The sequence below is a fragment of the Tetranychus urticae genome, chromosome 2 (assembly GCF_039701765.1).
Source record: "Tetranychus urticae isolate SD_2017Ah chromosome 2, NJAU_TeUrti_SD_1.0, whole genome shotgun sequence".
Taxonomy (NCBI): Eukaryota; Metazoa; Arthropoda; class Arachnida; order Trombidiformes; family Tetranychidae; genus Tetranychus; species Tetranychus urticae.
Genome location: NC_142959.1, coordinates 4,953,040 through 4,978,673, shown reverse-complemented (window position 1 = coordinate 4,978,673; position 25,634 = coordinate 4,953,040). Strand labels below are relative to the sequence as shown.

The 25,634-nt window shown below is 32.4% G+C and overlaps 8 protein-coding genes and 1 non-coding gene across 12 annotated transcripts; 4 read left to right on the top strand and 5 right to left on the bottom strand.

Moving 5' to 3' along the window:
• Positions 1–196: 196 nt before the first annotated feature.
• On the top strand, positions 197–2,579 carry LOC107366416 (mitochondrial intermediate peptidase). Its single transcript, XM_015934011.3, has 2 exons — positions 197–616; positions 719–2,579. The coding sequence occupies exons 1-2, from the start codon at positions 291–293 to the stop codon at positions 2,460–2,462; spliced, it is 2,070 nt and encodes a 689-aa protein (XP_015789497.1). The 5' UTR covers positions 197–290; the 3' UTR covers positions 2,463–2,579.
• A 96-nt stretch (positions 2,580–2,675) lies between these two features.
• On the top strand, positions 2,676–3,736 carry LOC107366419 (MKI67 FHA domain-interacting nucleolar phosphoprotein-like). The gene is made up of 3 exons (XM_015934016.3): positions 2,676–2,894; positions 2,973–3,081; positions 3,168–3,736. The coding sequence occupies exons 1-3, from the start codon at positions 2,763–2,765 to the stop codon at positions 3,623–3,625; spliced, it is 699 nt and encodes a 232-aa protein (XP_015789502.1). The 5' UTR covers positions 2,676–2,762; the 3' UTR covers positions 3,626–3,736.
• Orc4 (origin recognition complex subunit 4) lies at positions 3,730–5,063 on the bottom strand. The gene has a single exon (XM_015934012.3). The coding sequence runs from the start codon at positions 4,967–4,969 to the stop codon at positions 3,836–3,838; it is 1,134 nt and encodes a 377-aa protein (XP_015789498.1). The 5' UTR covers positions 4,970–5,063; the 3' UTR covers positions 3,730–3,835.
• Positions 5,064–5,637: 574 nt separating this feature from the next.
• LOC107366570 (ceramide synthase 1) lies at positions 5,638–9,071 on the bottom strand. Its single transcript, XM_015934201.3, has 6 exons — positions 8,738–9,071; positions 7,659–7,821; positions 7,341–7,521; positions 6,326–6,635; positions 6,135–6,256; positions 5,638–6,051 (listed from the first exon to the last, which is right to left on the bottom strand). Exons 1-6 carry the CDS (start codon positions 8,975–8,977, stop codon positions 5,949–5,951), a joined length of 1,119 nt encoding a protein of 372 aa, XP_015789687.1. The 5' UTR covers positions 8,978–9,071; the 3' UTR covers positions 5,638–5,948.
• Positions 9,072–10,209: 1,138 nt separating this feature from the next.
• Positions 10,210–14,027, top strand: LOC107366554 (uncharacterized). Its single transcript, XM_015934181.3, has 4 exons — positions 10,210–10,540; positions 10,617–10,925; positions 11,040–11,112; positions 11,844–14,027. The coding sequence occupies exon 4, from the start codon at positions 11,893–11,895 to the stop codon at positions 13,399–13,401; it is 1,509 nt and encodes a 502-aa protein (XP_015789667.1). The 5' UTR covers positions 10,210–10,540; positions 10,617–10,925; positions 11,040–11,112; positions 11,844–11,892; the 3' UTR covers positions 13,402–14,027.
• On the bottom strand, positions 13,582–13,654 carry TRNAR-UCG (transfer RNA arginine (anticodon UCG)). The gene has a single exon. It is a non-coding gene; the product is annotated as a tRNA-Arg (tRNA).
• Positions 14,028–14,161: 134 nt separating the features above from the next.
• On the bottom strand, positions 14,162–18,066 carry LOC107366555 (E3 ubiquitin-protein ligase MARCHF8). The gene is made up of 3 exons (XM_015934182.3): positions 17,571–18,066; positions 15,701–15,790; positions 14,162–15,009 (listed from the first exon to the last, which is right to left on the bottom strand). Exons 1-3 carry the CDS (start codon positions 17,880–17,882, stop codon positions 14,665–14,667), a joined length of 747 nt encoding a protein of 248 aa, XP_015789668.1. The 5' UTR covers positions 17,883–18,066; the 3' UTR covers positions 14,162–14,664.
• A 430-nt stretch (positions 18,067–18,496) lies between these two features.
• Positions 18,497–20,133, top strand: LOC107366434 (palmitoyltransferase ZDHHC3). Its single transcript, XM_015934035.3, has 3 exons — positions 18,497–18,956; positions 19,023–19,277; positions 19,362–20,133. Exons 1-3 carry the CDS (start codon positions 18,674–18,676, stop codon positions 19,691–19,693), a joined length of 870 nt encoding a protein of 289 aa, XP_015789521.1. The 5' UTR covers positions 18,497–18,673; the 3' UTR covers positions 19,694–20,133.
• Cat (Catalase) lies at positions 20,017–24,161 on the bottom strand. 4 transcript variants are annotated; one of them, XM_025161769.2, is made up of 10 exons: positions 24,129–24,161; positions 23,864–23,982; positions 23,648–23,745; positions 22,208–22,446; positions 21,996–22,111; positions 21,583–21,924; positions 21,365–21,504; positions 21,109–21,299; positions 20,616–21,036; positions 20,017–20,458 (listed from the first exon to the last, which is right to left on the bottom strand). In XM_025161769.2, the coding sequence occupies exons 3-10, from the start codon at positions 23,711–23,713 to the stop codon at positions 20,408–20,410; spliced, it is 1,566 nt and encodes a 521-aa protein (XP_025017537.2). In that variant the 5' UTR covers positions 23,714–23,745; positions 23,864–23,982; positions 24,129–24,161; the 3' UTR covers positions 20,017–20,407. The 4 variants fall into 4 exon arrangements, with proteins under 4 accessions (XP_025017537.2, XP_089124459.1, XP_025017536.2 ...); XM_089268333.1 differs by having other exon boundaries at positions 20,017–20,278; XM_025161768.2 differs by lacking the exon at positions 23,864–23,982.
• Positions 24,162–25,634: the final 1,473 nt, after the last annotated feature.

Below are 25,634 nucleotides of genomic sequence, written 5' to 3'. Positions count from 1 at the left end.
AAATGTCTTTTGATAATCTTTCATTAAAATTAAAAAAAATTCTGGTCGGTAATGTCATTCCGAATTGAATTGGTCTATATAACATGGTAGAGGAGTCCTGTTTTCATTGATTCAAATAAGTTTATCTAACTTGAAAAAACCGGTGTTGGAAATGTGATGAACGATGTGTTGTCTGATCAGCTGTACATTATTTTACTTTTGTTGCTTTCTATATTGTGCAACATGAGCTACAAATGTGGTTGTAAACTCGAAACTTTAATTTCTTTTGACATCGAAAACACTCAACAATTATGAGACAACCTTTTGGTAATCTAGTTCGTAGGTGCTTTTGCACTAGCTTGAAACCCTATTTCAATGAAATAGCTCCAGCCAAACCAAGTTTCTTTGGCGATGGTTGGGATAATAAAGGATTGTTTGGGATCGAGGAACTTGCAGATGCTTCGGGTTTTATGGAGTTTAGTGAAGGTGCTAAAGCTAAGTCTTACGAGCTGTTATATGAAGCCTTAAGTAAAAACAGGACTCGTAAAATGGTTGAAATATTTGACGAGATGTCCAATAGTCTGTGTAAAGTTGCAGATCTTGCTGAATTTGTCCGCATTGGTCATCCAGATCCATTGTAAATATCATTCAATATTCTTTTAATTTCAGTTCACTTTATTAATTACTCATCGTTTAAAATTGTTCAAGTTATCTAATTCTTAACTTTATTTTTTATTAGATTTCGCAAAAATGCTACTGATGCTTCTATCAAAATCAGTCGAGAAGTGGAAAAACTTAATGTACATAGAGAATTGTACGATTGTTTGAAAAAGGTTGTTGATAATGGAGATGTTGTGCCAACCACAGATGTAGATAAAGAAGTTGCTAGATTGTTTTTACATGATTTTGAGCAGTCAGGAGTTCACTTGAATGACCAAGATCGTGACAAAGTGGTTCAACTGAATGATTTCATCTTGCATATTGGAGGATATTTTGTCAGTCGAGTCTCTGAACCAACTCTAGTTCCTAAAGAAGAAGTCCCTAAAAAATATCAAGATAAATTTCCTGTTGACGGTTATAACCTATCTATTCGTGGCCTTTTCACTAGCTCATCAGACGAAGATCTCAGAGAAATTGCTTTTAAACTGTTCTACAAACCCGATGAGCACCGAGAAAAACTTTTACTTCAAATGCTAACCGCTCGATTCGCTTTGGCAAATTTGTGTGGTTTCCCTTCTTTTGGTGAAAGAGCCATAAGAGGAGGAATATTTGAATCAGTGGCCCAAGTTAATTCTTTTCTAGAGACTCTTTCCGATTCATTGAAGCCATTAGCAGCTAATGACTATAATTTAATGTTATCAATCAAAAAGAAACTAGATCCTTCTGCATCCGAAGTTAAACCTTGGGATCCTCAATACTTAATTGAAAATTTTAAATACTCAAGATTGAGTAGTGCTCTCCAGGAAACTTTATCTTATTTTTCACTTGGTGTTTGCATGGATGGCTTGAATCACATTTTTAAATCTTTGTTCAACATTCATTTAGAGTACTGTGCTCCACGTGCAGGTGAATTATGGCATCCTGATGTGATTAAATTGAATGTTTATGATGAACATAAACAAGAACTGGGTTCAATTTATTGTGATTTCTTTGAACGAGATGGAAAGCCCCACCAAGATTGTCATTTCACTATAAGAGGAGGATGTCAATTATCCGATGGAAATTATCAAAATCCGATTGTTGTTTTAGTTTTGAGCTTACCCAAATCGAACTCCTTTATACCTACACTTCTATCACCGCACATGGTTGACAATTTATTTCATGAAATGGGTCACGCCGTTCATTCAATTCTAGCTCGTACACCTTTTCAACACACAACCGGAACAAGGTGCTCAACTGATTTAGCTGAAGTTCCTTCAATTCTAATGGAATACTTTATTCAAGATCCTCGAGTTGTTTCTACTTTTGCAAAACACTACGCGAATGATCAACCTATTCCTGATAACCTTTTATCAACATGGATCGCTTCAAAAAAGTTTTTTAATGCAAGTGAAACGCAACTTCAACTTTTCTATGCAGCTCTCGATCAAGCGTACCACGGAAGAGATCCATTATTGGGGTCGAATTCAACAAATGCACAAGCCATGAAAGTGTGTGAAAAATATTACCAATTTGGCTACTCACCTGATATTGCTTGGCAATTGAGATTTGGTCATCTAGTCGGTTATGGAGCCAAATATTATTCTTATTTAATTTCAAGATCAGTTTCTCGGTTAATTTGGACCAAATATTTTTCAGCCGATCCTTTTTCCAAAGAAGCTGGTCACATCTACCAAACTCGTGTTCTAGCTCATGGTGGTGGCAAACCAGCTGCTGATATAGTAGAAGATATTTTAGAGCATCCCGTTGATCCAAATTATTTATCGCAATCAATTATCGATGATATAGTCGAATGTAATCAACGATGTAAACAATTTCTTTAAGATTTAATAGATTGTTACGTTCATATGAGCTATTTTTAGCTTTCCAAACATTTTTACCGCAATTGATAAGTTTTGAATTTGAAATAATATTACCAATAGATTTAAATTTGACTGTTAGAGAGATTCAAGAGTTTATTTATTTGCTTGAAAGAAAAATTCGCGCGTCGAAGAAAAGTCCGATAGGTGGCTACAAGTTCCTCGGCCAGCTGGCTTTGATTTGTGTTTAAATCAACACGTGCGTCTCAATAATTTCAATTATTTGATTTGATTTTTTATCGGTTTAAAATTTAATTTAACAACATGACTAAAAGTGCAAATAGTAGAGTGATCATGGTTAAAAATGTCCCCCATGGTTTCTATGAAAAGGAAATGATGGAATTTTTCTCACAATTTGGTCCTGTAACTCGTCTCAAATTATTGAGAAGCAGAAAAGTAAGTGTGTTTTTAATGCTGTCTAATTTTGAGCAAATTATCACTTACTCTATCTAATCTTGTCTTTTGAAATTACAGTATTTAAAAAGCAAAGGGATTGCTTTCGTTGAATTTGCATATGATGATGTCGCTAAGATAGTAGCTCATACTATGGACAATTACCTTATGTTTGAAAAGTTATTAAAATGTGAGTATTGTTTTCTTCATGTTTGTTTCTTCATCTTTCATCACTTAATTTTGACTGGCTCTAATATTTGTTTATTTATCTTTCAGGTGAAGTTGTACAACCCGGAAAACTTCCAAAAGGTGTCTTCAAGAATTGGAAAAAACCAAAAGTATCTTCAATTACTACTCATAAGAAAATTAGTGGAAAATCTAAGAATAATGCTGAATGGAAGAAGCTCAAAGCAAAGAAAATCAAATTGATAAAGGAAGCTATACAGAAATTAGAAGCATTGGGCATTTCTTACGAGTGTACGATAATTGAAAAATCGGATGACGAGAGTGAAGATGAAGATGTCAAGGATGAATCAGATTTCGTGTCATTAAAAGATGACTCTGAAGATGAATCGTTTGTGTCTTGTGATTCAAAACCAAGCCCACGATTGATTAAAGCGATTAAAAGCTTGTCTGAAAAAAAGTTTGCCAGATCAGGATCATCAATGAAAAGAAAATTACTTTATATTCCGAAATTCGCCTTTTTGCGTGCTGCGAAAAGGTTGTCCCTGTAATTTCCAAGACTATTTTTTCAACTGATATTGTTAATGATTATAGACGATCTCATGTTTAATCATCATAAGCAATTTACACTCAACTGCAATTAAAAATTAATTCATTTTTGAGGAATATAAAATTTATTAATTATTAAAAATATGAAAATCTACAATGGCACTTTATGATAGATTTAAAATCAGATAGCAGGTAGAAAGTAAGGTGAACTTTCAAGCTGTTGTTTCTAAAACATGGAGAAAGTTTGTAGGCAAATCTTTCTTGTTCTTATTTAGAACAAATTTGAGTAGTTCTAGGTCAGCATTTAAAGATAAAGAAGTCCAATCAGAGATGTAAGAATTGTATCTTTGACCAGGATTTATAAAAAGCAATCCATAATCGATTAGACGATGTAAAACAAACAGAAACAGCTCTTTAGAGTGTGAGATTTGTGCAGGAATGTTACGAAGTAAAGGTGCGATCTCTATGGGTCGGAAAAAAGTTTTCCCAGAGTCCGAGAGTTTCTTAGAGATCAAGCAAACAACAGCCAATTCAAGAAAGGATAACGATTCCAGTAGTTGAACTTTGCGGTCATTGGTTAAAGATTTTGATGCAGTCAAACTATCACAGCTAAGAAGTAAATCAAGCATGAATTTTTTCATATCACCAGGCGTTCGTGATTTCTTGTATTGTCTGAAAACAAGCGGTTTCAATATACTGTCACTGAAAGCACCTTCAAGGTAATTTTTCACGTAATCAAAGTATTCTTTTTGGTTTTTAAAAGGTGATGACAATACAATTGTTTGGTAAGACATTCTGGATCTAACTCTTTTTTCAACATAATCAGTACAATCAGCTTTAGCTGTTAATCCAATCAAACATATACCAGGCACGTAGTGAACGGCATCAAAAAGAGTGTACAACAGCGTTTGCTGTCGGCGACAAAAGATGTCAATCTCGTTTAAAATAAAACAAAATGTTTTGATAGTCTTTGAGGATGAAATTTTTTCTTGAAGTGCAGTACCTATTTGTGAAGCATTAGTCACAGGAATATCCACACATTGAGCTATCACAGAAAGGGCCAAAGCATCAGTATTATGTATCGCACCATCCAATTTGATTATGGTGCGTCTACGAGAAGATGAAGTAACCTTCTTTTTTAAACAATGATCCAATAAGCATGTTTTACCAGAACCACGACACCCATAGATAATTACACTGCTTGATTCACCATTTTTAAAAGTTTTGTTGAGGACATTTTCAAGAATTTTTTTCTCCTCGTCATAACCATATAATTCATCTTGTCCAGAGTCAATTTTACTAATCAAACGATTTATTTTGTTCTCGTCCAATTGTTTCACTTTCATGGTACCGTTTCACTAATGAGTGTAGATAAAAGCGGGTTAATCAATCGTCAGAAATTATTATAAAATAGATGAGAATTTAATGGACTTATGAACTAATGATGATTAAACTTTGTTACTTGCCGCAGAATGTTTTATAGCAAGTTTTGGCGAAAAAAATTTAAAAACTTAAACCATTCTGTTTCTATAGAGATGCTTGTGAGCGCTAAAGTTGAACTTGTTTTATTTTGGAGTCAAGACTGGATATTTGATTGTTAGAAACTCTAGTAAAATTATTCTGCTATTTTAACTAACAAGATAATCCTATGAATTGATAAATTGAAGTCACTTTTATAGGATTTATAATTCAAAAGATCTCTGATTAAGCAAGATTTATTGTTATGTAGTTATGAACTAAAAATGACAGAAACAAATAAATTCACAAAAGGCAAACAAAGTGAATGTTACTCTCAACTTCAGAATGGCAATCTTTCATAGTTTCAGTTCATACAATAGGCCTGGTTAGACTTGAAATCGGAATAAAAATTATAGCGAAGATTTGAAGTCCTAACGCTTTACCAAACATCTTTTTTAACTTATTTCTATCGATTTATCATGAAATTTCCCGAATCAAATCGTACCAGTAAGGCCTTTTCCTTAATTAGTGGAAGTGTTTACGCATATAGACGTGATTCAATGTAATTTAACGCAATTTAATGTATCAGTTAAATAATTGTTATAAGTTTCTTTGTGAGATATAAAAATATTACAAAACCCATTGTCAATAAAATTTATTTATAAACTACAAAATAGAATTAATTGTTGGCATGATTGAGGAGTCTATTTTTGAGTTGATTTGAAAATAGAATTCAAATTCGAAAATGAAATGAAAGATGATTGATTGACTTGAAAGGGGTTGATGGCGTTTGTCGTTACATAAAATTACAATGAGTAAAAATTTGATCTCAAAAAAACGATTATATCGCCAGGTTGTAATTCATTCCTATTCAGATCGACCTACACTTGGATCTACTTTCCGTTGGTTTAATAAGAAAACAGTTGAAGATCCATCTTTAATAAACGTCTTCACCTTTTGTTGCACCTCACTGTGAAAAAAATCAAAATATCAATTAAATGAATTGTTCAGCTATATCAATAGACAATTTTTTAGCACGAATCAATTTCTTACTTTTTGATTTCTTCCTTTGACTCTGTACTTGTATTATTAGTTTCATCGTGTTCATATTCTCGGTTGTCTTCGATTTCTTTAACTTGACCGGTTACCACTTTGTAAAGAAGTTTAATGATAAACTATAAAAAAGGAAAAGAGTATTTCATTAAATAAAAATTATTAACGCCTTTGGTATTCAATTAACTTACGGAAAACCAATAAAGATTCATTGTGAGTAAAATGTAGAGAAGCGAATTGAGAAAAAGTGGAAATGGTACTTGGATTCCATGTTGATGGACGTAAATTGAAGAAATGAAAACATTTCTCAATGGAAACCAATAAAGTCGAGTTACAAACCAAGTAACCGTGAAACAGCAGAAACCAATGTTGGCCAATAATTCAAAGATATTAATATTCTTGTTATTTTGTCTCTTGAAATAAAGACAGGTTTTAGTTCCTTCCAGGAGGATATCACAAGCATCATGAAGAAAAATAGCAATTAATCCAGCTCGATGGCATCTGTAAAGATCGGTGAGGGAAGTGAATAAAAACTATGGATTAGATGATTGAGCAAACATTCAAAAAGAATCAAAGAAAATTGATAAGCACTGCAGAAATGAATGAATAATGCTGTTGTTGCAGATAAAAAGAAGTTAATATTCTGGTTATGATAAAAGTAACAGCATGATTAAACACAAAAGATTCAAACTACAACATGTGTAAACCTTTTCAACTTTGAAATGGCTATAGTGATTATGCAAACATCCCATAAAAGACATTGTATTGTTTCCTTTAAATTTGATTGTTGTTAAAAACTGAACAATGTTTTAAGAGTAGTGCCATTTTTTCTTACTAAGGACGTTCAACTTGAAATAAACTGTAAAAACAGTAACCAGGTCTCTATACTTCATTTCATCTTCTTATGATAGATGATTATCTTTCTTCTCATGATAGAACCAACTTTTTTTTCAGAATCTAACCTACCTTAACATCTGATTTGTTCATCATTATCATAATTATTATCAGAAATAAAAGGTTTATAACTCAGATCGTAATAGTATGCCCATCAAGATATGAAAAATGGTGAAGCTTTTTCATCCTTTTTTTTCATTCATCTTAATTCTTAAAACAGTTCAAAGCCTCGAGCTAAATAAATCCTGAGTGCACCAATGATTATTTGATATGTAGCAATAGTCAGGAGTGGGATTAGAGTAAAAAAATTACCTGATTGAGAGGGAGAAGACAAGAAGTAATGATGTAACAATGTGATGACCCATCAAGACCAATGTATCTCGCCTCCAATGATCAACAAATATAGTTGCATAGAGCGAATGGAGATAGAAGCTAATTTCAACGATATAAATAGCGTAGACATCTTTCGGAACATCCAGGGACATGGAATAGTCTGTAAAGATGAAAAAAGGATTGAAATCAAATGTCATTTTAAAGAGGTAGTCATCATTGGTGGTTGATTAATCTAAGGTTATTTATAACACCAGAAGTCTTATCTCAATTATTTCCAAAAACTGAATTCATGGTTACCTTTCCAAACATCGGTGGGTTTGTAGAAGTAGTTGGTTCCTGATTGCCATAGTAAAATGTATGCAGTGTAACACCATGTTGATAGATAAAAAATGAATTTCCAGGCACTTTCGGGTAATTTTTCTCTTTCTTGCTTTGGTAATCTGTAGTAACGGGCAATAGGCTGTTGATAAAAAAAGAAAATAAGATAAAATGAAAAAAGGTAATCAAGAAAGTTATGTTTGACCTGAGAGAAGGCCCAACAAACCAGGCTTAAAATGTTAAAGGTGGACTTGCTTAGAGGTGTTTGACAAGATTCAATCAATTGATAAATAGATGAAGTTAAAGGAAGAAGAACGAGCAATTACTATTGAAGCGATACAACAGATCACAGACAATACATTTTAATCTAAATAATCGTCTTTAATAGCGCTTGAAATGTGTCTCAATCAAGAATTGCTCAGAAGAAACTAATCCATAAAGTAAACTGATTGAAATTTCTATCCATAGTACTTGAGTTCAAGCTCATTAGACAAATCAGGGTATGGAATAGCTGCTAAGGTCTCATAGCTTTCCAATGAGATCAGAAGTCTTTCATGCTTCTAAAATTACGGGATCATCATATTAAAAAGAAAAATAAGATTTTAACATAAACCCGGAACAGGTTTGCTTGGAAAATTAATTATCATACAGACAAGATTTTACAGTGACAACTGGTTACATTGAACTTGAAAAAAGAGAGATGTATGCGTGAGAGAAAGAGAGAAAAGGTAAGAGAGGGCCAAAAAGAAAGCTAAAAAGAAAGACAATGTACAGGTAAGGAGAGCTGAGATTAGTTTCCTCAATAGACTCACGAAGATCATTAAACTTTGATATCGCTAATTTTTGAGGTTTCTCTTTGTCCGTATTACAAAATATAATTGCACACATTCTTGAAATAGAAATGTAAACTCATTCCAGATTTTTGAAGAAAAAAAAATTGAAGATTTAAAGGAAAACTATGGCAACTATTAACTAGAAAAGAAAAAAAATATCCAGATGATTAAGAAAGGTTAAAGTTAAGACAAAGACAAAATGAGAAAATTTTGGAGGTGAATTACCTTGAAAAGATTGGTGGTTAAAATATTCCGCACTATGGTCCAGAAGATTGCCAAAACAAACATGAGTATGTAATCATAACGATCAAGATTGGTTAAACACTTGCTCAAATCTTTAACTGTGTCCTCTGGAAATGAATAATTGTTGACCAATTGGTGGAAATTAATACGAACAAAATTACTACTCTCTGTTAAAAATTGTGAATAACTTGGTGATGGTTCCCACGTTCGGTTGGTATCCATTGTCAAGATGATGGTGAAGGGTTAACTTGATTGTGAGCTTTTCAATGATGAACTACCCAAAAGTGGAAATGAAGAACCAGCAAAAGATGATACAAAAAGCTGATTAAAACCTAAACCAAACTAAAGGCAAACCAGTAGTACGGGCAAACCAGGTAGAGGTCGCTGTATCTCTTTCTTTTTCTTTTCTTTTCGTTTCTTCTTTTAAACCGCTTTTTCTTTCGCTAAAGTCGTTATGAGTGCAAGCTTACCAGGTTGGGCGTGTTTATTTTGCCAATTGTAAATAAACTCTTGTTTTGATTATTAAGTACAATAAGACTTAGGATCATGACTGATCGCAAACATTTGTTTTACCGAGTACAACTCATTCAATCGACAATTTAAATCTCCAAATTATAAATGAAAAAACCCTGACAATCGAAGTTTGAAAGCGATTTCATCCAAAACTGTCGACCAAATAAATTTTTAATCCTCTTATGCCCCTAAAAATCCCTCAGAGCTCGACTCTTCCACAATGCTCCAGAGTACGGATTCTGTTTTTTGATCACCCTGATAGAACATGATTTTCGTAGGAACCTGAATTGCTAGGAAACTCAGTCTATTTCTCGAACCAGAAGTCAAATCATGGCTATTATCTCGTAAGACTTCTCTTAGAACATAAAATTGAGACCATTTGAACAATTAGAACATTTCTCTGATCGACTCAAGTCCAAGCTCAACTGATTCATTGAGAAAGATAATATTCATATTAGATCCCCTGAATGTTGTTTTATCATACCAAACACTATTAGCTCTGTTTACCTTGTAAGTAGCGTTTCTAATCGGATATGGTGCGGAATCCAAGGAATATGTTAAAAGAAGACCTTTTTTTAAAGCGCAAAAGACTGTCACTAGTACTCAAGACCTAAAATCACCATATTCAATAAAGATTCAACATCATAGCTAACAATCAAAATAGATTTATAAATTATCATTTTATGATAGTTTTAAATTGGCAAAATAAACGCGCCCAACCTGGTAAACACCAAATAAACTGTCGGTTTTGTATCTTATTTGTCTTATTTTAATCTAAATTATTTACGTTTAACTTGTCATTTTATTGAATAGATTGAATACTAAGTGGCCAAATCGGCAAATAATTACAATTGTATTGTTAATCAACTATGAAAAGTGATAAAGTTGTTATCAAAAAATTAACAAATGAAGCTGGTTTAGATGGATCATTCACTTAGAGGTGAATAAATGTGTTTGAAATATTTATATGGATCCATGATGCATCATGTACCTGTTTTACTAACCTTTCTTCTTCTTTCAGGCAAACTTCAATATCATCATCATCACTATTATCATCAACATCATCATCGTTGTTCCTCTTCATTCAAGGAATTGGCTCTTTCAAGTTGGATTATTTTCTCACTGACGAGTTTATTCACTCTCTTGGCAAACTTGAACTTGTTTCCTTCAAATGTTCATCATCTCTTTACCATCATCATCTTCAACATGATCATGTATAAACGGCTTAAACAGGATAAATCATCGCCGTTAAACGCTTCCGTACCTCAAAAGGTTTTTAAGCAAAAACCCAAAAATATGTTGAACAGCTTATAATTGTTATTGTTTTTCCTTTTCTTGTTTACTTAAGATGACTGAATATTTCCAATTATTCCTATTAAATGAGTAAATTGGAGACTCAAATTTCAACTCAATCGCAATTAACTCAACCCTTTACACAACTACGTGCAGTAAACCTAATCAAAGACAATGGCCTTTGACTTCAATGATGAATTACACCTAAATTGAATCATTACCAAACATTGGTAACAACTCAAGCTTATCCATGCTATTTCAATCTAACTCAATTAGCTATGTAATTGCTAGCTGAGCAATCAATGAGTTTAGTCAGTTTGATATCTTTTTGCCCAAGTCTAACTGGATTACTTCATTTAAAATGGTAATTGTTACATTGTAATTACGGCGTAATTACAATTATTCAAATATCTAGTTGAACTGGCAAAGTACAAATTAGTCAAATTGATATTAATTTTCATTTCTTCAATTTTGATAGGCATCAAACTGTATCAACCCAGAAGGAAAATCGGGTTCAACTTGGAGGAACCATTTTGCCCTTTGATTCCAGTGTAAGTTGTCAAATTATTTCACTAATCAAAGCAAAGAAAATTTTTGATTGTCGATGAAATTGAAATTGATTTCAATCGATTCCAGCAAATCCAAATTTAGCTGGGAAATTGGTCAATCTTGACTCTAACGTTTCCTCATAAAGTCAAATCATTCTTAGAACTGAATCAATGTAGAATTGCTGTAATTAACTGATTTACCAGTTTTTCAGATGGCAATTGTTTTGACGTATTTTCCCTTTAATCAACTTTCCCATTTTTACTTGTTGAAGTGTGCTTTCCATCAATTTAATAGCAACTTGATGGTTCCTTATACATCAACCTGTTGATAAAACTTCAACACTTTTTTTTTGTTGTTTGTCAAAAATAATCATTTTGTTATTATTTCCTTCATCTTAACTCATCATGAAAAATCAATTTTAACAGATCTTTTATGTCTTCTATCAATTACTAGATTGATTACATTTAATGGCTTGATGAGCCATGAAATGATCAATTTAATAAGCTTCTTCCAACATTTATAAATAGTTTACCTGAACAATTGACTCTCCACTTTGCCAAACACATAATTCAATGAGTGGACCCAAAAAATCAAAATTGATTGATTGCATTAAATTAAATTAAGTCGCCATTTTGTCAGCATAGTTGATGACATAAACCATCTCAATTACTTCAACCAAACGCTCCATTATGCTTAATATTAACCCAAAATTTACATTTCCATCTTTTTCTAGTGATCACAATTAACCATCAAGAAGTAACGCAATTTGATTCTGCCATCAAATGGTACCAGATTATATTAAGGATAATTGGCAAACGTTGTTATCTTACGCATTTGCTTCCATTGGCCTTGTTTGGCAAGTTAGTTCAATTTCAAAGGTTTACTTCAATTATGAAACTCAAGTCGACATTTCTATTGGTGTTTCAACCAAGATCGCGATGCCTGGGTTGACTGTTTGTCTTGAAATTGATCAACTATCATTTGGTAATGCAACTCGCCAAGACATTGAAATAGCTGCTCAGTTTTTATCACAATCAAGCGTATCATCTTTAAATTATCTCACAAAATATGAATATTCATATTTGCCGATTAACCTGTTGGCAAATTTTGCTTCACCCGATATAAAGCTATATTGTAATGTTCCAGCTACTGAATTGCCTCGGTTAAACACTTCATTGGACTGGACATGTGGCAATATTGTTCCTACGAAAATAACTATCCATTACATGCTAATTACTGGGACAATTGCTCGGTGTGTTACATATTTCTATCAAGATTCAGCTGGAGGAGAGTTTGACGTTTTCACCAACAGTGCTAAAGATTTTTATGTACTTAAGATTGACACTTTTGAACCAAAAGTGATATCGATTTATGTTCATAATCCGAGTCAAATCAACCAAATTTCTGATGCTGACACCATAACCTTTTCAACTGGTGAATTGAATGAGATCGTCTTGCTTACGTCCAAATTTGTCACTCTTTTATTGCCTCCACCTTATCGGACGGCTTGTCGTTCATATGATGAGTTTGAATTCGGACGACTTGGCTGCATCTTTGATTGTTTTGTTAAGGAGACTAACAAGAGATGTCCGGTTTGGTCCATTTTATCTCCTGCTAATGTTAGTGTAGCTCTTCCTTTTATGAGAAAGGTTAGCGAAAGCAATGGAACCTCCGATTGCCATGTAAAGGAAAAAAATTTTTGCTTTTCTGTCTGTAGTCAACCAGAATGTAAAGGCGTTTATTACACTACTACTAATGTATATCTTTCAGAGAGGCGATCTTTGGCCAATTCAAATAGTACTCTTGTTTATGTGCGGCGCCCATCTGGAGTTGAATTTGGTTACAAGTACAAAGCCCGACTGGCTCCAATTGAATTTTTTTGTTATCTTGCTTCCTGTCTGAGTCTTTGGTATGGCATTTCGTTTATCAATTTTTATCGATTCCTAACAGGATGGTTGAGAAATAATTTGATTAGTTTCAATTTTATCAGTCAACAAACCCAAGTACAATCACCATCTCAGCTGGCAGCAATTTCAAATAAACCATCATCAATAAACAACATGAAAATTCAATACTTACATCCATATCAACCTAATCAAAATCGCTATTTTAATAAAAATCCAATTCATTACCACCAACCCAGCTGGTTAGCTGAACACTCAAACATTCGTCCAAAAGCACCTCAAATATCAACATTGCGAAACAAATGGAGTCCACTCTCTCCTCAACGTGCAGTCTATGATAAGAAAAAGTTCAACCTCAGCAGCGTTCAAATCTATTCAGCTTGGTGATCATTGAATCCATGTCAATTCAGGCAAACCTTTCTGGTCTTAATACACAAAACAGATTGAAGAAAAATAACAAATTCATAAGAAAAAGGTAAAGCGAAAGAAGAAAAATCAGTGAAATTCCAAGCAATTGCACTCAGAAGAGAGATAAGTATGAAGTTACATAAAAATCGAAAAAATTTACGACCTTGGCAGGATTCGAACCTGCAATCTTCTGATCCGAAGTCAGACGCCTTATCCGTTGGGCCACAAGGCCGCGTATAACAATTTTGATTAGTACAAAAACCAACCAGAAAAAACCTAAAATCTGGATCGGACTAACACTGGCAGTAAAATTATCGCTCATTAATTCATCTCTGGTTTTCGAGAAAGATTTTTTTCATTTTCTTAATGTTATTTAAAATACTCCAAATTTAAAGGTTGTACGTCTGCAACCATAAGTATCTGATTCTTATTCCTGCGTATTTGGCCATTGACTTATTTTCACTTTAATCCCATCTTTAAATTCATTATGTTCATTAATGTAGTGGGTCGTAAATGTAATTAGATGCTAGTTAATTCAGCCTTTTTTGTTTATCGATTGCATCTGTAGTTATATCGCATTAATAAAATGAGATTTTATTCATTTCGCTTTATTTTTGTGTCTCAATGTTGAATTTTTATAGCTTTGAAGACGCTTTGAATTTTGATTTCGAGTTGCAGCAGGAAAAACGATTTTAAATGTTCGTTTCATATCAATATTTGAAATAAGATGATAGAGAAGTGTAACAATAATATGATATTAATAAGTTGCAATGATGATGCAGATTTGATGATAAAACCATTAATTACATTAGCATTTTATTACAAAAAGATGAAAAAAATTGTAGTGAAATGGATAAATAATTGCGATTTGTAGAAGGAAATGTTCCATTATCATGAGAAATTGATGAGTATGGATAAAAAGGAACACCAATGTCAAGTTTTTTTCTTGATTTTAAATACCATTGAACAATTTCGTTAAATGTTTTTGGCAATTTTGTTGAAAAATATCAAAAATGACGATCACCTTTTAAATTAATTATCATAAAGTAACTGAGCTTGTCATTGGTGATTGAACTTGTCAACAAAAATAAGCTGGAATAGCTTAGGGAATCCAAAAGACTTTGACTTATGCATCGAATCCTTAATTGCCTGTGAATAGTTTTTACATTGATCAAGATTCTAGATCAAGTCAATAGTTCTGCCATGTTGTTGCATCTGACGGTGAGGATGATGATAGTACAATCAAATATCAACAGGCAATGAATCCTTCTTTTCGTACTCATCGATGTACCATTGTTGGTTGAGATAAATAAATTTAAGGAACAATTTGTAGAGAGTATTACGAGCTTTGACTTCAACATACATGGCGAGGAAAAACGCAAGGAAAAAAAGTACTCCACAGACCAGAGTGGTTATTTCAGTTTCAGTCAATTCAGTTTGCTTTGGATTAATTTGTGGACCTTTGTCATGTTTGAAGCACAATATTGTTATTATGGCACAAGCAATCATGATGGTAACCGAGGCGAAAAACAATGAATGCAAAATCTTGTCTCGTCTGGAGCAATGAGGGAATTGGCATTGGCGAACCTGAAAGGTATGAGAAAAAAGACGATAAAATTAGCAATAATTTCATAAATATGTCAACGAGTTCATCATTAATCAATCCATGAATCACCATCAATAGGAAACATCAGCCAAATAATGTAATAAAACAACTTTCTGTTAACAAATATTTCAATGCTTTCTATTTTTCTTTTTCATTGAAGTAACTCTTTTACCATGAAGTCTAAAATGATGATTCAGATGGTGATTAAGACGATGATTGAGTTGAAATGGTGAACAATCAACAAATTTACAGAAGTTTCTCTTGAAACAAAAGGAAGAGAAAGAAAGAGAACCAAATAGTCGACTATTTTTTTTGTTACCATGGCTCTTGGAAAATCTGACAGATGGAAAAAGCTCATTTTTTGGCCGAATATCAGAATATTTTTTTCTTCTATTCCTTTATTTTTTCCTCTTTCCATGGCCAAATATCTCGTGAATCTTTCAGGACTATTATACATTCACTGGAGTATCTTTCATCAGCATAATTATCTTCATCTTCATCACCATCATCATTATCCTATTTGATTCCCTCAAGAGCAAAGTTACATTTCATTGCCATTCATTATCATCTTCATTATCATAACCATCACCAGGTTCATGTTCATTTGCCTTTCCAAATGTTGCAAGAGTCATGGTAACTAATGATGATTTGTTGATCACGGGCAACAATTACCTTGAATTTTTTATGCCACTGATAGTTGTATTGGCAAAGCTCACAGCTTAACGGTTTTCTGGTTCGTTTGGAGCTTATTTCAAGCCATCTCTAGAGGAAAAATAGAAAATAGAAAGACAAAATTTCTATTAGTAACAGTATTCAGTTCAATAATGAAATCATGATGTAATTTGCAATGAAAAAATATATATATATCTGAACAGTAAAGGTTAACTCATTGATAGAAGTTGAAAGAAATAAAAAGCGTTTTTTCTCAATCAAATGAGTAACTGTAGATTCTGGGTTTCAAGGCCAGCTAAGGTCATCTATAAAATTTGTGACCTTAATTGTTGTGAAGGCTGTACACCAATTTTACGATTAGATTTGATATGGAAAATTAAATAATTAAGTTCAATAGTCCATTAAATATTCTGTGGGGTTAAAAGTCTAGCAAAATAGTGAATAAGTGACTTTTTCATGTCATCAACCAAAATCACCTGAAGACAACTTCAATAACAAAGTATCTTGTGTTAAACAGCAGACTTTTGTATTGACCTTCAGTTAAGGTCACTTATTTTATGGATGACCTTAACTGGCCTTGAAACCCAGAATTCAAATTATTCATTCCAATATATACAATTGTTCAAATATGAGTTTGACTAAAGGACAATTTGAAAGTTAAGAGGCCAAACAGGCGTAAAAATGACGCTCAATAAACTGATTATATTAATTTGAACATTATTGTCTAATGGAGTCAATTTCAAACATCATTAATGCATAATTATTAATATCATTCATAATATGATATTCAATCATTTTAGATAAATTTTCAAGGTGCTCCATGAGTTGGAAATTGAATTTACTATTTTTAAATCAAGTTGAAATTATGTTTTGCCAGAGACTTATTATTTTGAAATGTTATCTTCAATTTTATTATATTTGTAATTCAAGGAAAATATTTACTAAAGTATCAATCCTAAGCTCTGGCTTTAAATCACTATTATTAGGTTAATTTTAAATTATAAATGATTATTTTCACAATTTTGTTTATTATTTACCTTTTATAAGATTAAGTCTTACCACTGATTATTTCAAAAGATGATAGCCTCACTTTACATGATATTATATTTATGGAAGTTTATTTATATTATTTATTACCTTTTTTTAAATACATTGTAAATTTGTTTTCATAAACTTGTTTGCCATTTATTTTGCTATTTATATCCTGAAACTGGTGAAAAGGTGGTGAAAGTGAATTTATTTACAAAATGATAATTCAATGGTTTGTTTTGCTGAGCACCGTCTTTTCGGGTCCCTTACACATGTACAACTCAAGGCTATCATGTTGAAATGATTTTGTATACAGGCTTGTAAGTATTTACATTTTTAATGGTTGATGATGCATATCAGGTAACCAGAAAACAATGTAACCGCCAACCGATTTGAGCAACATTTTAAGATGTAACATGATAAAAAAAAGAAATTGCTAACAAATAGAAATTTGAAAGTAAATTGTATCAAATTTCAAGATTTTGCAGGATTAAACTTTCATTGTTTTAAGCAGAGAAGCATGTTCTGAAGGCACTGGCTTCAGATTATAATTTTTAACATACTATGACAGATTTAAAGACTAAACTATTTCAAAATTATACTTGATACGCAACAGAAGTAATCATCAAAACAATCGTATGGATAAAAGTGGAGGAAAATGAAGCTTTTGTTGGCAAGAGTTTATTTGAATTAAGCTGATTGCGTCAAGTATTCCTCAACAAAGAACAATAACCAAATGGAAAGTAAACAAATAAATGATGGAAATTGGAAATTTTTTCATCTAACAAAAAGAAAAAAAAGAAGACAAAGAAATGAAAATGAATGAGATCATGCAACTTACCATGAGACAGCCACAATGGATGTACCTCATTGTGCCAGCACAGCGACATGGTGTAATCAATGGATCCAGATCTTTGGCATTTAAGTGACAAATTTTACACATAGGAGCATTAGGGTCATTTGCTAGGCTACTAGCGATACTTAACTGGGCAATGGAAGAACTTTCTGACAACGGTCGGCATGAAATTGTATGAGGATGATGAGTTGACAAAGCTTCTTGGTTATTGTTATCATTGTTATTGGCAGTAGATGAATTAGATGAATCAATTTCTTTGATTAAACCCTCTGTCGAGGATAATTTTCGACCCTCCATCTATTTTTAATCATTCGTCCACATTAGTAACCACAATTAATATAAAATAGTAAAATTTAAATTACAAGTACAATGGAACAAAAAAAACTCCGTTTAATGTTGGTTATCTTTACTTAGGTTGAATTGTATTGAGAACTGTTACTTATGGTGAGAAGACAAAATTATTTAATCCTATGGTTGGCCTTAGTGAGCGGCTATTGAAATCACATTTTGAGATCACAAACTGTTAATCTTAAAGGTAATTTAATGTTTAGAGACAAACCAATCAAGGTAACAATCAATGAGCATGATTGTAATCTTTTGAATCTCATTCATTCATTCGAGAGCTGAAATAAAGTGCCACCTACTGTTCATAAAATAACTTAAATTTGTTTTTTTCTAAAACTTTTTCTCATTAATACTTTTCAATTGTAATTTTGAGTTGATTAATCCAACAGCTAAGCACTTTTAAGCTAATTTTTACACACTTAATTAACTCTTAAGTGAAAGTTCATTCAGATATAGAGAGATCAATTCTAGCTTTTTAATTGACTCTTTGACCATTTTTTTGTATTGAATTTAGCGCTGTTACTATAGCTACAAAAATAAACAAATTTCACCAACATTTGTCAATGAGATAAGTAATGGATGTTTTGATTAATCCAGCCTGCCCAAAAAAATTTAATTATGTTAATTTAGTGTATTAGATTTTTAAATATTAAGTTATTTATCATGTTTTTGAATGTACCCTGACCTCATCCACCTATATTGATTGATTGCTTCAATTCTCTATCCTTATTTTGTAATTCAAAATGATAGATAAACACAACCGCTGCTTAGGTGGCTTATGGCTTGTCCGTGATGTTTGTGGTATCATTTGTGCCATATTTACCTGGTTACTTATTCTTTTTGGTGAATATGTTGTGATGAGATATATATTACTACCTGAGGAAGATAGTTTTTACAAATTTGTCAACATCATCATCTTCCAAATACTAGCATTCCTCGCTATAAGTAGTCATTTGAGAACTATGTTCACAGATCCTGGAGCAGTGCCACGAGGAACAGCCACTAAAGAAGCAATCGAATCATTAGGTAAACTTTTTGATTTCAATACGAGCATAAAAAACAAATTTCTCACTATTTTCTTCTCTATTCCAGGTCTAAGTGAAGGTCAAGTGTTGTATAAGTGTCAAAAATGTTGTAGCATAAAGCCTGAAAGAGCTCATCATTGCTCTGTATGTCAAAGATGTATTAGAAAAATGGATCATCATTGTCCCTGGGTTAACAATTGTGTTGGTTTGAACAATCAAAAATTCTTTGTCTTGTTTACCTTTTACATAGCGTTGATATCTTGTCATGCCCTTCTTCTGGCTGTTTTCCACTTCATAAAGTGTGTTGAAACTGATTGGAAGCGTAAGTTGATTATTTTGTTTACCGTCTTCAATGTATAATTAAAAAGAGATTACAACTTTAAATTTTATCTTATTTGATCAACAGAATGTGGACCTAAATCTAATGGTCATTCAAACCCTAATCCCTCCCATATTGGTCCAGCTCCATGGACCATTATTCTACTTGTATGCCTTGTGTTTGAATCGCTTTTGTTTGCGATTTTCACTTTCATTATGTTTGGTGTGCAAATTCAAGGAATTTATAATAATGAAACTGGAATCGAATCTCTTAAAAGAGAGAACAAAACTTGGCGCAAAAGATCACTTAAAAGTTTTCGCGATGTATTTGGTAAAGGGTTTAGTTTAACTTGGCTATCTCCATTCACAAGGCCGATTATTGGAGGCAAATTGGAGAGCAGTTACTCTTATGCGGTTTAAAACGACATTTTTCAATCAATTGAAATATCTTGAATGGAAAGATTTCATGAAATCTTTTATTGCAATATTTGCTTGATCATTTCGAGTTGATTAAATTATTTTATGATAATGAAGTCAAAATGGTACAAAACGACTGGTACACCGATTCCTTGTAAAGCATGATAACTAACCATTATCTCAGCTTGATCATCTATATTGTGGAAAACTGAGTTTTTCAATCACGATATGAAAACTCTATTTTATAAACTAAGACTTATCATGAGATTAGGTCACAAGTGTTTTTTAAACTTGAATCAAATTATTTAATGACTCAAAAAATGCGATTTGAATATTATATTGTTAAAGCAATTTTGCAGCTTTACTTGCTTTATTCTATTAACTATTATATGTTGTATATTTTATTACATTACAAATAAATCTTAGATCGTTTTTCCATTCGATTTTTGAGTGATAAAACAACACTTTTTGAAACATCTTGAGATGACATCACCTAATTTAATACCCAATCAAAAACCAGAGTCGACTTGCCCAATTAACTTAAGTCCAAGTAAAAATTTGCATGCAATCCAGGAATTAAAGGTGACTCTAAAATGAGAATTAATAAATCAAGTACATCAATTGAGAATAAAGTGAATGAATATGAAGCAACAAACAGGATGAATGCTAGAGTTGATGAATTTTTAGACTTTGCGATTGTATTAAGAAATGAGATTTTTAAAGAATACTCGGAAGTTGCGAAGCGTTAATCAAGCAGTCCCAAAGACTCTATAAATGGACAAATCAGAGATATATTAAGGCAAATTACGTTTAACGTATTTTCTTGAAGCTTAGTTAATTTATAGTGAGATGAAGCAGCTTTAAGCGTGAATTAGCGCATGTTAATCAATGAGACTAAATTGATTCAATCTGATCCAGAAGTTACCTTATTGTAGCTTGCAATAACTTTTTGGACTCGTGAAGCATAGTCCTCATCAATAGATTTCAATAAATCGATGACTCGCAATTGAATAAATTGTTGTGCATCTTTAAGGTGACCTCCCATATTTGATGCTAATCGATTTTTTTCATCCTCATTGAGCACATTTCGCCAAAATTCACGAACTTGGGTAACATTGTCATCATTTCCCGATTCATATCGATCCATATCACCAATGAAATGCTCAGCTGAGTATGGACACTCCTTATAAACTGGGTTTGCTTTGATGTTAACAAACGAGTTGGGAAGGTAATTTGGCATTCCACCAAGATTACCATCAACACACATTGGACCGTCCCGATGGCTCAAAGCATAAACGGGACATCGAGCTTTGTTGACCGGAATCATGTGATAATTGGCTCCAAGTCTGAAAAAAGTCGGAAGATCACATTTTATTACTAAATGACTAAGATTTAAGTCAAAAATTAAATTAACTTACCTATGACGATGGGTATCAGGGTAAGAGAATAATCTTGCTTGGAGCATTTTATCAGGAGAAGGTTCAATTCCTGGAACCAAATTAGCTGGCGAGAAAGCTGATTGTTCCACTTCAGCAAAATAATTGTTAGGATTTTTGTTGAGAACAACTTTACCAACCTCAATCAAGGGAAACTCTTTGTGAGACCAAACCTTATACAAAAAACAATCAATATGATCAATATGGGAAAACATAATTTACTAGACTGTTTATTTACCTTAGTTAGATCGAATGGGTTGAATTTAAAGTTTTTAGCTTGTTCAAAGGTCATAATTTGAACATAAAATATCCATGAAGGGAAATCGCCAGATGAGATTGCATTATACAAATCTCGAATAGAATAGTCTGGGTCTTTGCCTAGAATTAAAAAAGACAGTAATAAATGATAAGCAGGTGTCATTTATAAGGTAAACAAGGTAAGTTAATGAAAATTACCAGCTAATTTATCTGCTCGTTTAGCGTCTAGATTTTTAATTCCCTGAGTGGGTTTGAGGTGAAACTTGGCCCAAACAGCTTCACCCTCAGCATTAACCAACTTGAATGTGTGTGATCCATAGCCATTCATATGACGATAACCATCAGGAGTTCCTCGATCAGAAAACAAGAAACTAACTTGATGCATAGATTCTGGTCTTTGGCTCAAGAAGTCCCAGAACATATCAGCATCTTTCAAATGAGTTTGAGGATTCCTTTTCTGGGTATGGATGAAAGAGGGGAAATGTATTGGATCACGAATGAAGAAGATTGGAGTGTTGTTTCCAACAAGATCCCAATTTCCTAAGAAAGCAATGAATTGCGACAATTAGTGTGTGACAATAATTTGTGTCAGTAATTTTATCATTTTATACCTTCTTCAGTGTAAAATTTAATAGCAAAGCCTCTGGGATCACGAGCTGTATCTGCTGAACCAGATTCCCCACCAACAGTTGAAAAACGTACAACTAGCTGGGTTTGCTTACCAACACTTTTTTTCAACGATAAATTTTAAAAAAGTATGATTACTCACTATCCAATTAAAGTAACGATAAATTACGATTTAAATAGATGGGAGTTGGCTTACTCTTTGAAAATTGCAGCTCTGCAATATTTTTTTATCTCGTCTGAAGTTACTTCAAAATAACCAAAAGCACCAGCACCTTTAGCATGAACAACACGCTCTGGAATACGCTCACGATCAAAAGAAGCCAGTTCTTCAATCAGTTTAATGTCTTGAAGGACAATCGGACCTCTAGGACCGACAGTCATTGAATTGAATTTATCACCAACAGGACATCCCTCAAGATTTGTCAATACATGAGGCTGAAAATGTATAGAAAAATTGATTAATATTAATAGTTAGTTCGATAGTTAAATTAATAGCATGTCAGATATAATTAGTATTATGTCTGTTACTAAATGTTAGATAGTTTTTACATGATAATTATCTGAACATGAGAAATTAATTTACATTTGAAATTAAACAAGACTAATCACTTTTCTAAAAATAGAGCAATCAAGCAACAAGATTGGTCGATTCGCTACTGACAACCTTGAGAAAACGAAAATAAGAGTTTTCATGGTAAAAACACCCTCGATCAAGATTTTACTGATTATACGCTAAGTCTGTGATTAGGTGAAAAATTGAAACATTGTCAAAACTGGAAGTTAAGCTTTGACCGGAGCAATCAATTGATTTCAATGAGGATGAGAATTTCAAAGACCATTATGATTTTTTGCCATTGGATAAAACTCAAACAGAAATTATCTGAATAGCTCTGAACTTTCAATCCAAACTAAACTGTGTGTTATTTACGTTTTTAAGTACATAATTTGAGCTTCAAAACCATTAGGAATCATTAATGATTCGTGTGAAAATATTATAACTCTTTCAAGGAAATACATAATGATACAAAAAACCAATTATGTCAATAAAACCACTTCCCTTATACTAAATTAGGAACCAGAAAGTTCATCGATGAATCAGTTTCCTATTAGTTTACTCTAATCGATATTAATTCATCAAAATCAATAAATAAGGATTGATCACTAATTGATGATTTAAACATATTTCTAATTTCTCAGGGTATTGAATAGGTTAATGAAGTGATATAACCAGACAAATAAGAGCAATAGAAGATGACAAATATTCACAAAAAACTAGAATTGGATAAATTCAAATCTCACTAGAGTTGTAACCAAGGTAATTGAGATCATGATCATCAATCAATTATAAACAAAATTTTATTCTAGATAGAGTTATCTTATGTTTATCAGTTATTAGAACTGACAATGTGAGACAGCATTAATGAAAACAAAATACAAGGTCAATGAGGGAATCTCCGAGAAATCAGGAAATCTTGAAAGTGATTTCACTACAAGAAAAACAAATATCTTGACAAATATGGGTAAAAGAATGATTGAATCAGATTTTAACAAAATGAGTAATCATATCTATCTGATAGATATAATCTCCGTAAGATATTCAAAATATATTATGCTACAAATACAAAATGAGACTTACCTTAGGCTGCGAAAGTTGTTTGTAATTGGCCAATTGATCACTGGCAGGATCCCGAGTATCAGACATGATTAACTGGAAACACAACTGTTGGAATAAACCTGTAAACAAAAATTCAAGATGGAAAAAAATTATTCACTTTGATTATTGAAGACGTTGAGAGTTGTGATCGAGGCTTGAATGCAAGTGACAAGATTGGGTAAAAAGATGAAAACTAACAAAATTTTAGAAAATCTAGAGATTTAAATAATTGTCACGGTTAAACGGTGAAAAACGGTTCTATGAACACGAGCAATGAACAAAACAGGTAAACAAGCTGATAAAAACCAGGATTAAGACTAAAAAACAAAGAGATAAAGAGATAGAGAAAGGAAACCCAAAGACCGGGAAGAAAGGTTTGAATGACAAATTGAGTTGAAAAGCGTTAAACGTTTTCTTGGCTAATTGTGTAAAATTTGGTGAAAATAATTACAGTTAAACTTACACTGGTTAATTGGAGATTAACAGTAAAACTTGGGTTTTAATAGTACAATGTAAATGTAGTTGTTTAATCAACTCACAAGGTTTAAATAGTTACTTGTTGATTGAACATCAGAAATAAGAGAAAATTTTCTCTAATAATCGCAATTCTCGCAAAACAATTGGCTGTTGAAAGGGAGAGAGAAAAAGAAAAGGTAGACAGTAAATGAGACAGAGAGATAAGAGGAAAGTAATTTAACTTGCAACAGGATTATACATCGATAGACCTGCGCTGGCTGCTAATATTGAAAACATTCAGTTACTTTTACTTTAGAAACCTTGTGTTAATGAAACTATTTTTAATCAAGTTAATCATTTTGTTAGCCATTTTAATGGCCATTTCAAAATTACTATCAATGTAGGATGATGTATTTCAAGATGACAATAGTCAACGGTTGTTTCAATTGTTTTCAATACAAATTTATCCTCAATTGAGCTGGACCAAATTGTACTCAGCCTTGACCCTTGAAAATATATTAATACATAGCTATTTAATGGTCAATTGTTTACCAGATTGCTTTGAATTTTGATATATTTATCTATTAGCTGAAAAAGAAACATTTGAACCCTTAACTGAATACCTTTTACCAGTAATTTGACTATAATTAAACCCAAATGACCTTAAAAGACCATTTAAAGTTGATTAATCAGTGTTGGTCAAACAATCAACTGGCATACTTGATATTCATTTGCTTACCTTGAATGTTTTCAAGTGTTTTTAAATTTCTGTCCATCATTGAAGCTTACTGCTAATTTAATAATTGATTAGATGAGAAGACAGTAATGATAGACTCGACTAGAGCAAACCTGAACAGCTGCAGGTGGACGCTCTGTTAGAAACGGCTTGATTGGTCATTTACAAAGAGAGAAGTTGATTTATTTGAAAATTTGAATGGTGACTATTTAGTGTATATTATTGTGAATTATTTGGATCGTACAAGCACAATTTGTGATAATATTATCTAGGTTTGGGTAATTGGTTATACAAATGTAGGTTTCAATTGAAACCTACATTGACTTTCATTGACGTACATTGAATTTCACAGAATTTTCTGGGAATTAATGAAATTTACAATTATTTTCGTGGCTTTCAATCTTCTGTTTCAGCATCTGCATCACCATGTTTCACTATTTTCTCAAGTTTGGCTTGAGTTAAGATCTTGGAACCAAAAAATGTTGTCAATGGGCTTAATGTTTCCATAAATTGGTTATTGAGATCCCTGGTTGAGTTTGCTGTGTTTGCAATGTTGTTTATTTTCGTTTCTATCGAAATCATCCTTCATTGTGAAGCTATTTGGTTGATTGTTGAAAGAACTGCGACTGAATTGTTGAATAATAGTTTGTAAGAGAGGAAAATTAGTTGATTTCAAATTTGATTGAATTAAAAACTAAATGAAAATCATTAACAGAAAAATTGTTTTCGTTAAGTTTGACTGAGTCTCCATCTCGTAAGCTTCAACTAAACAACAAG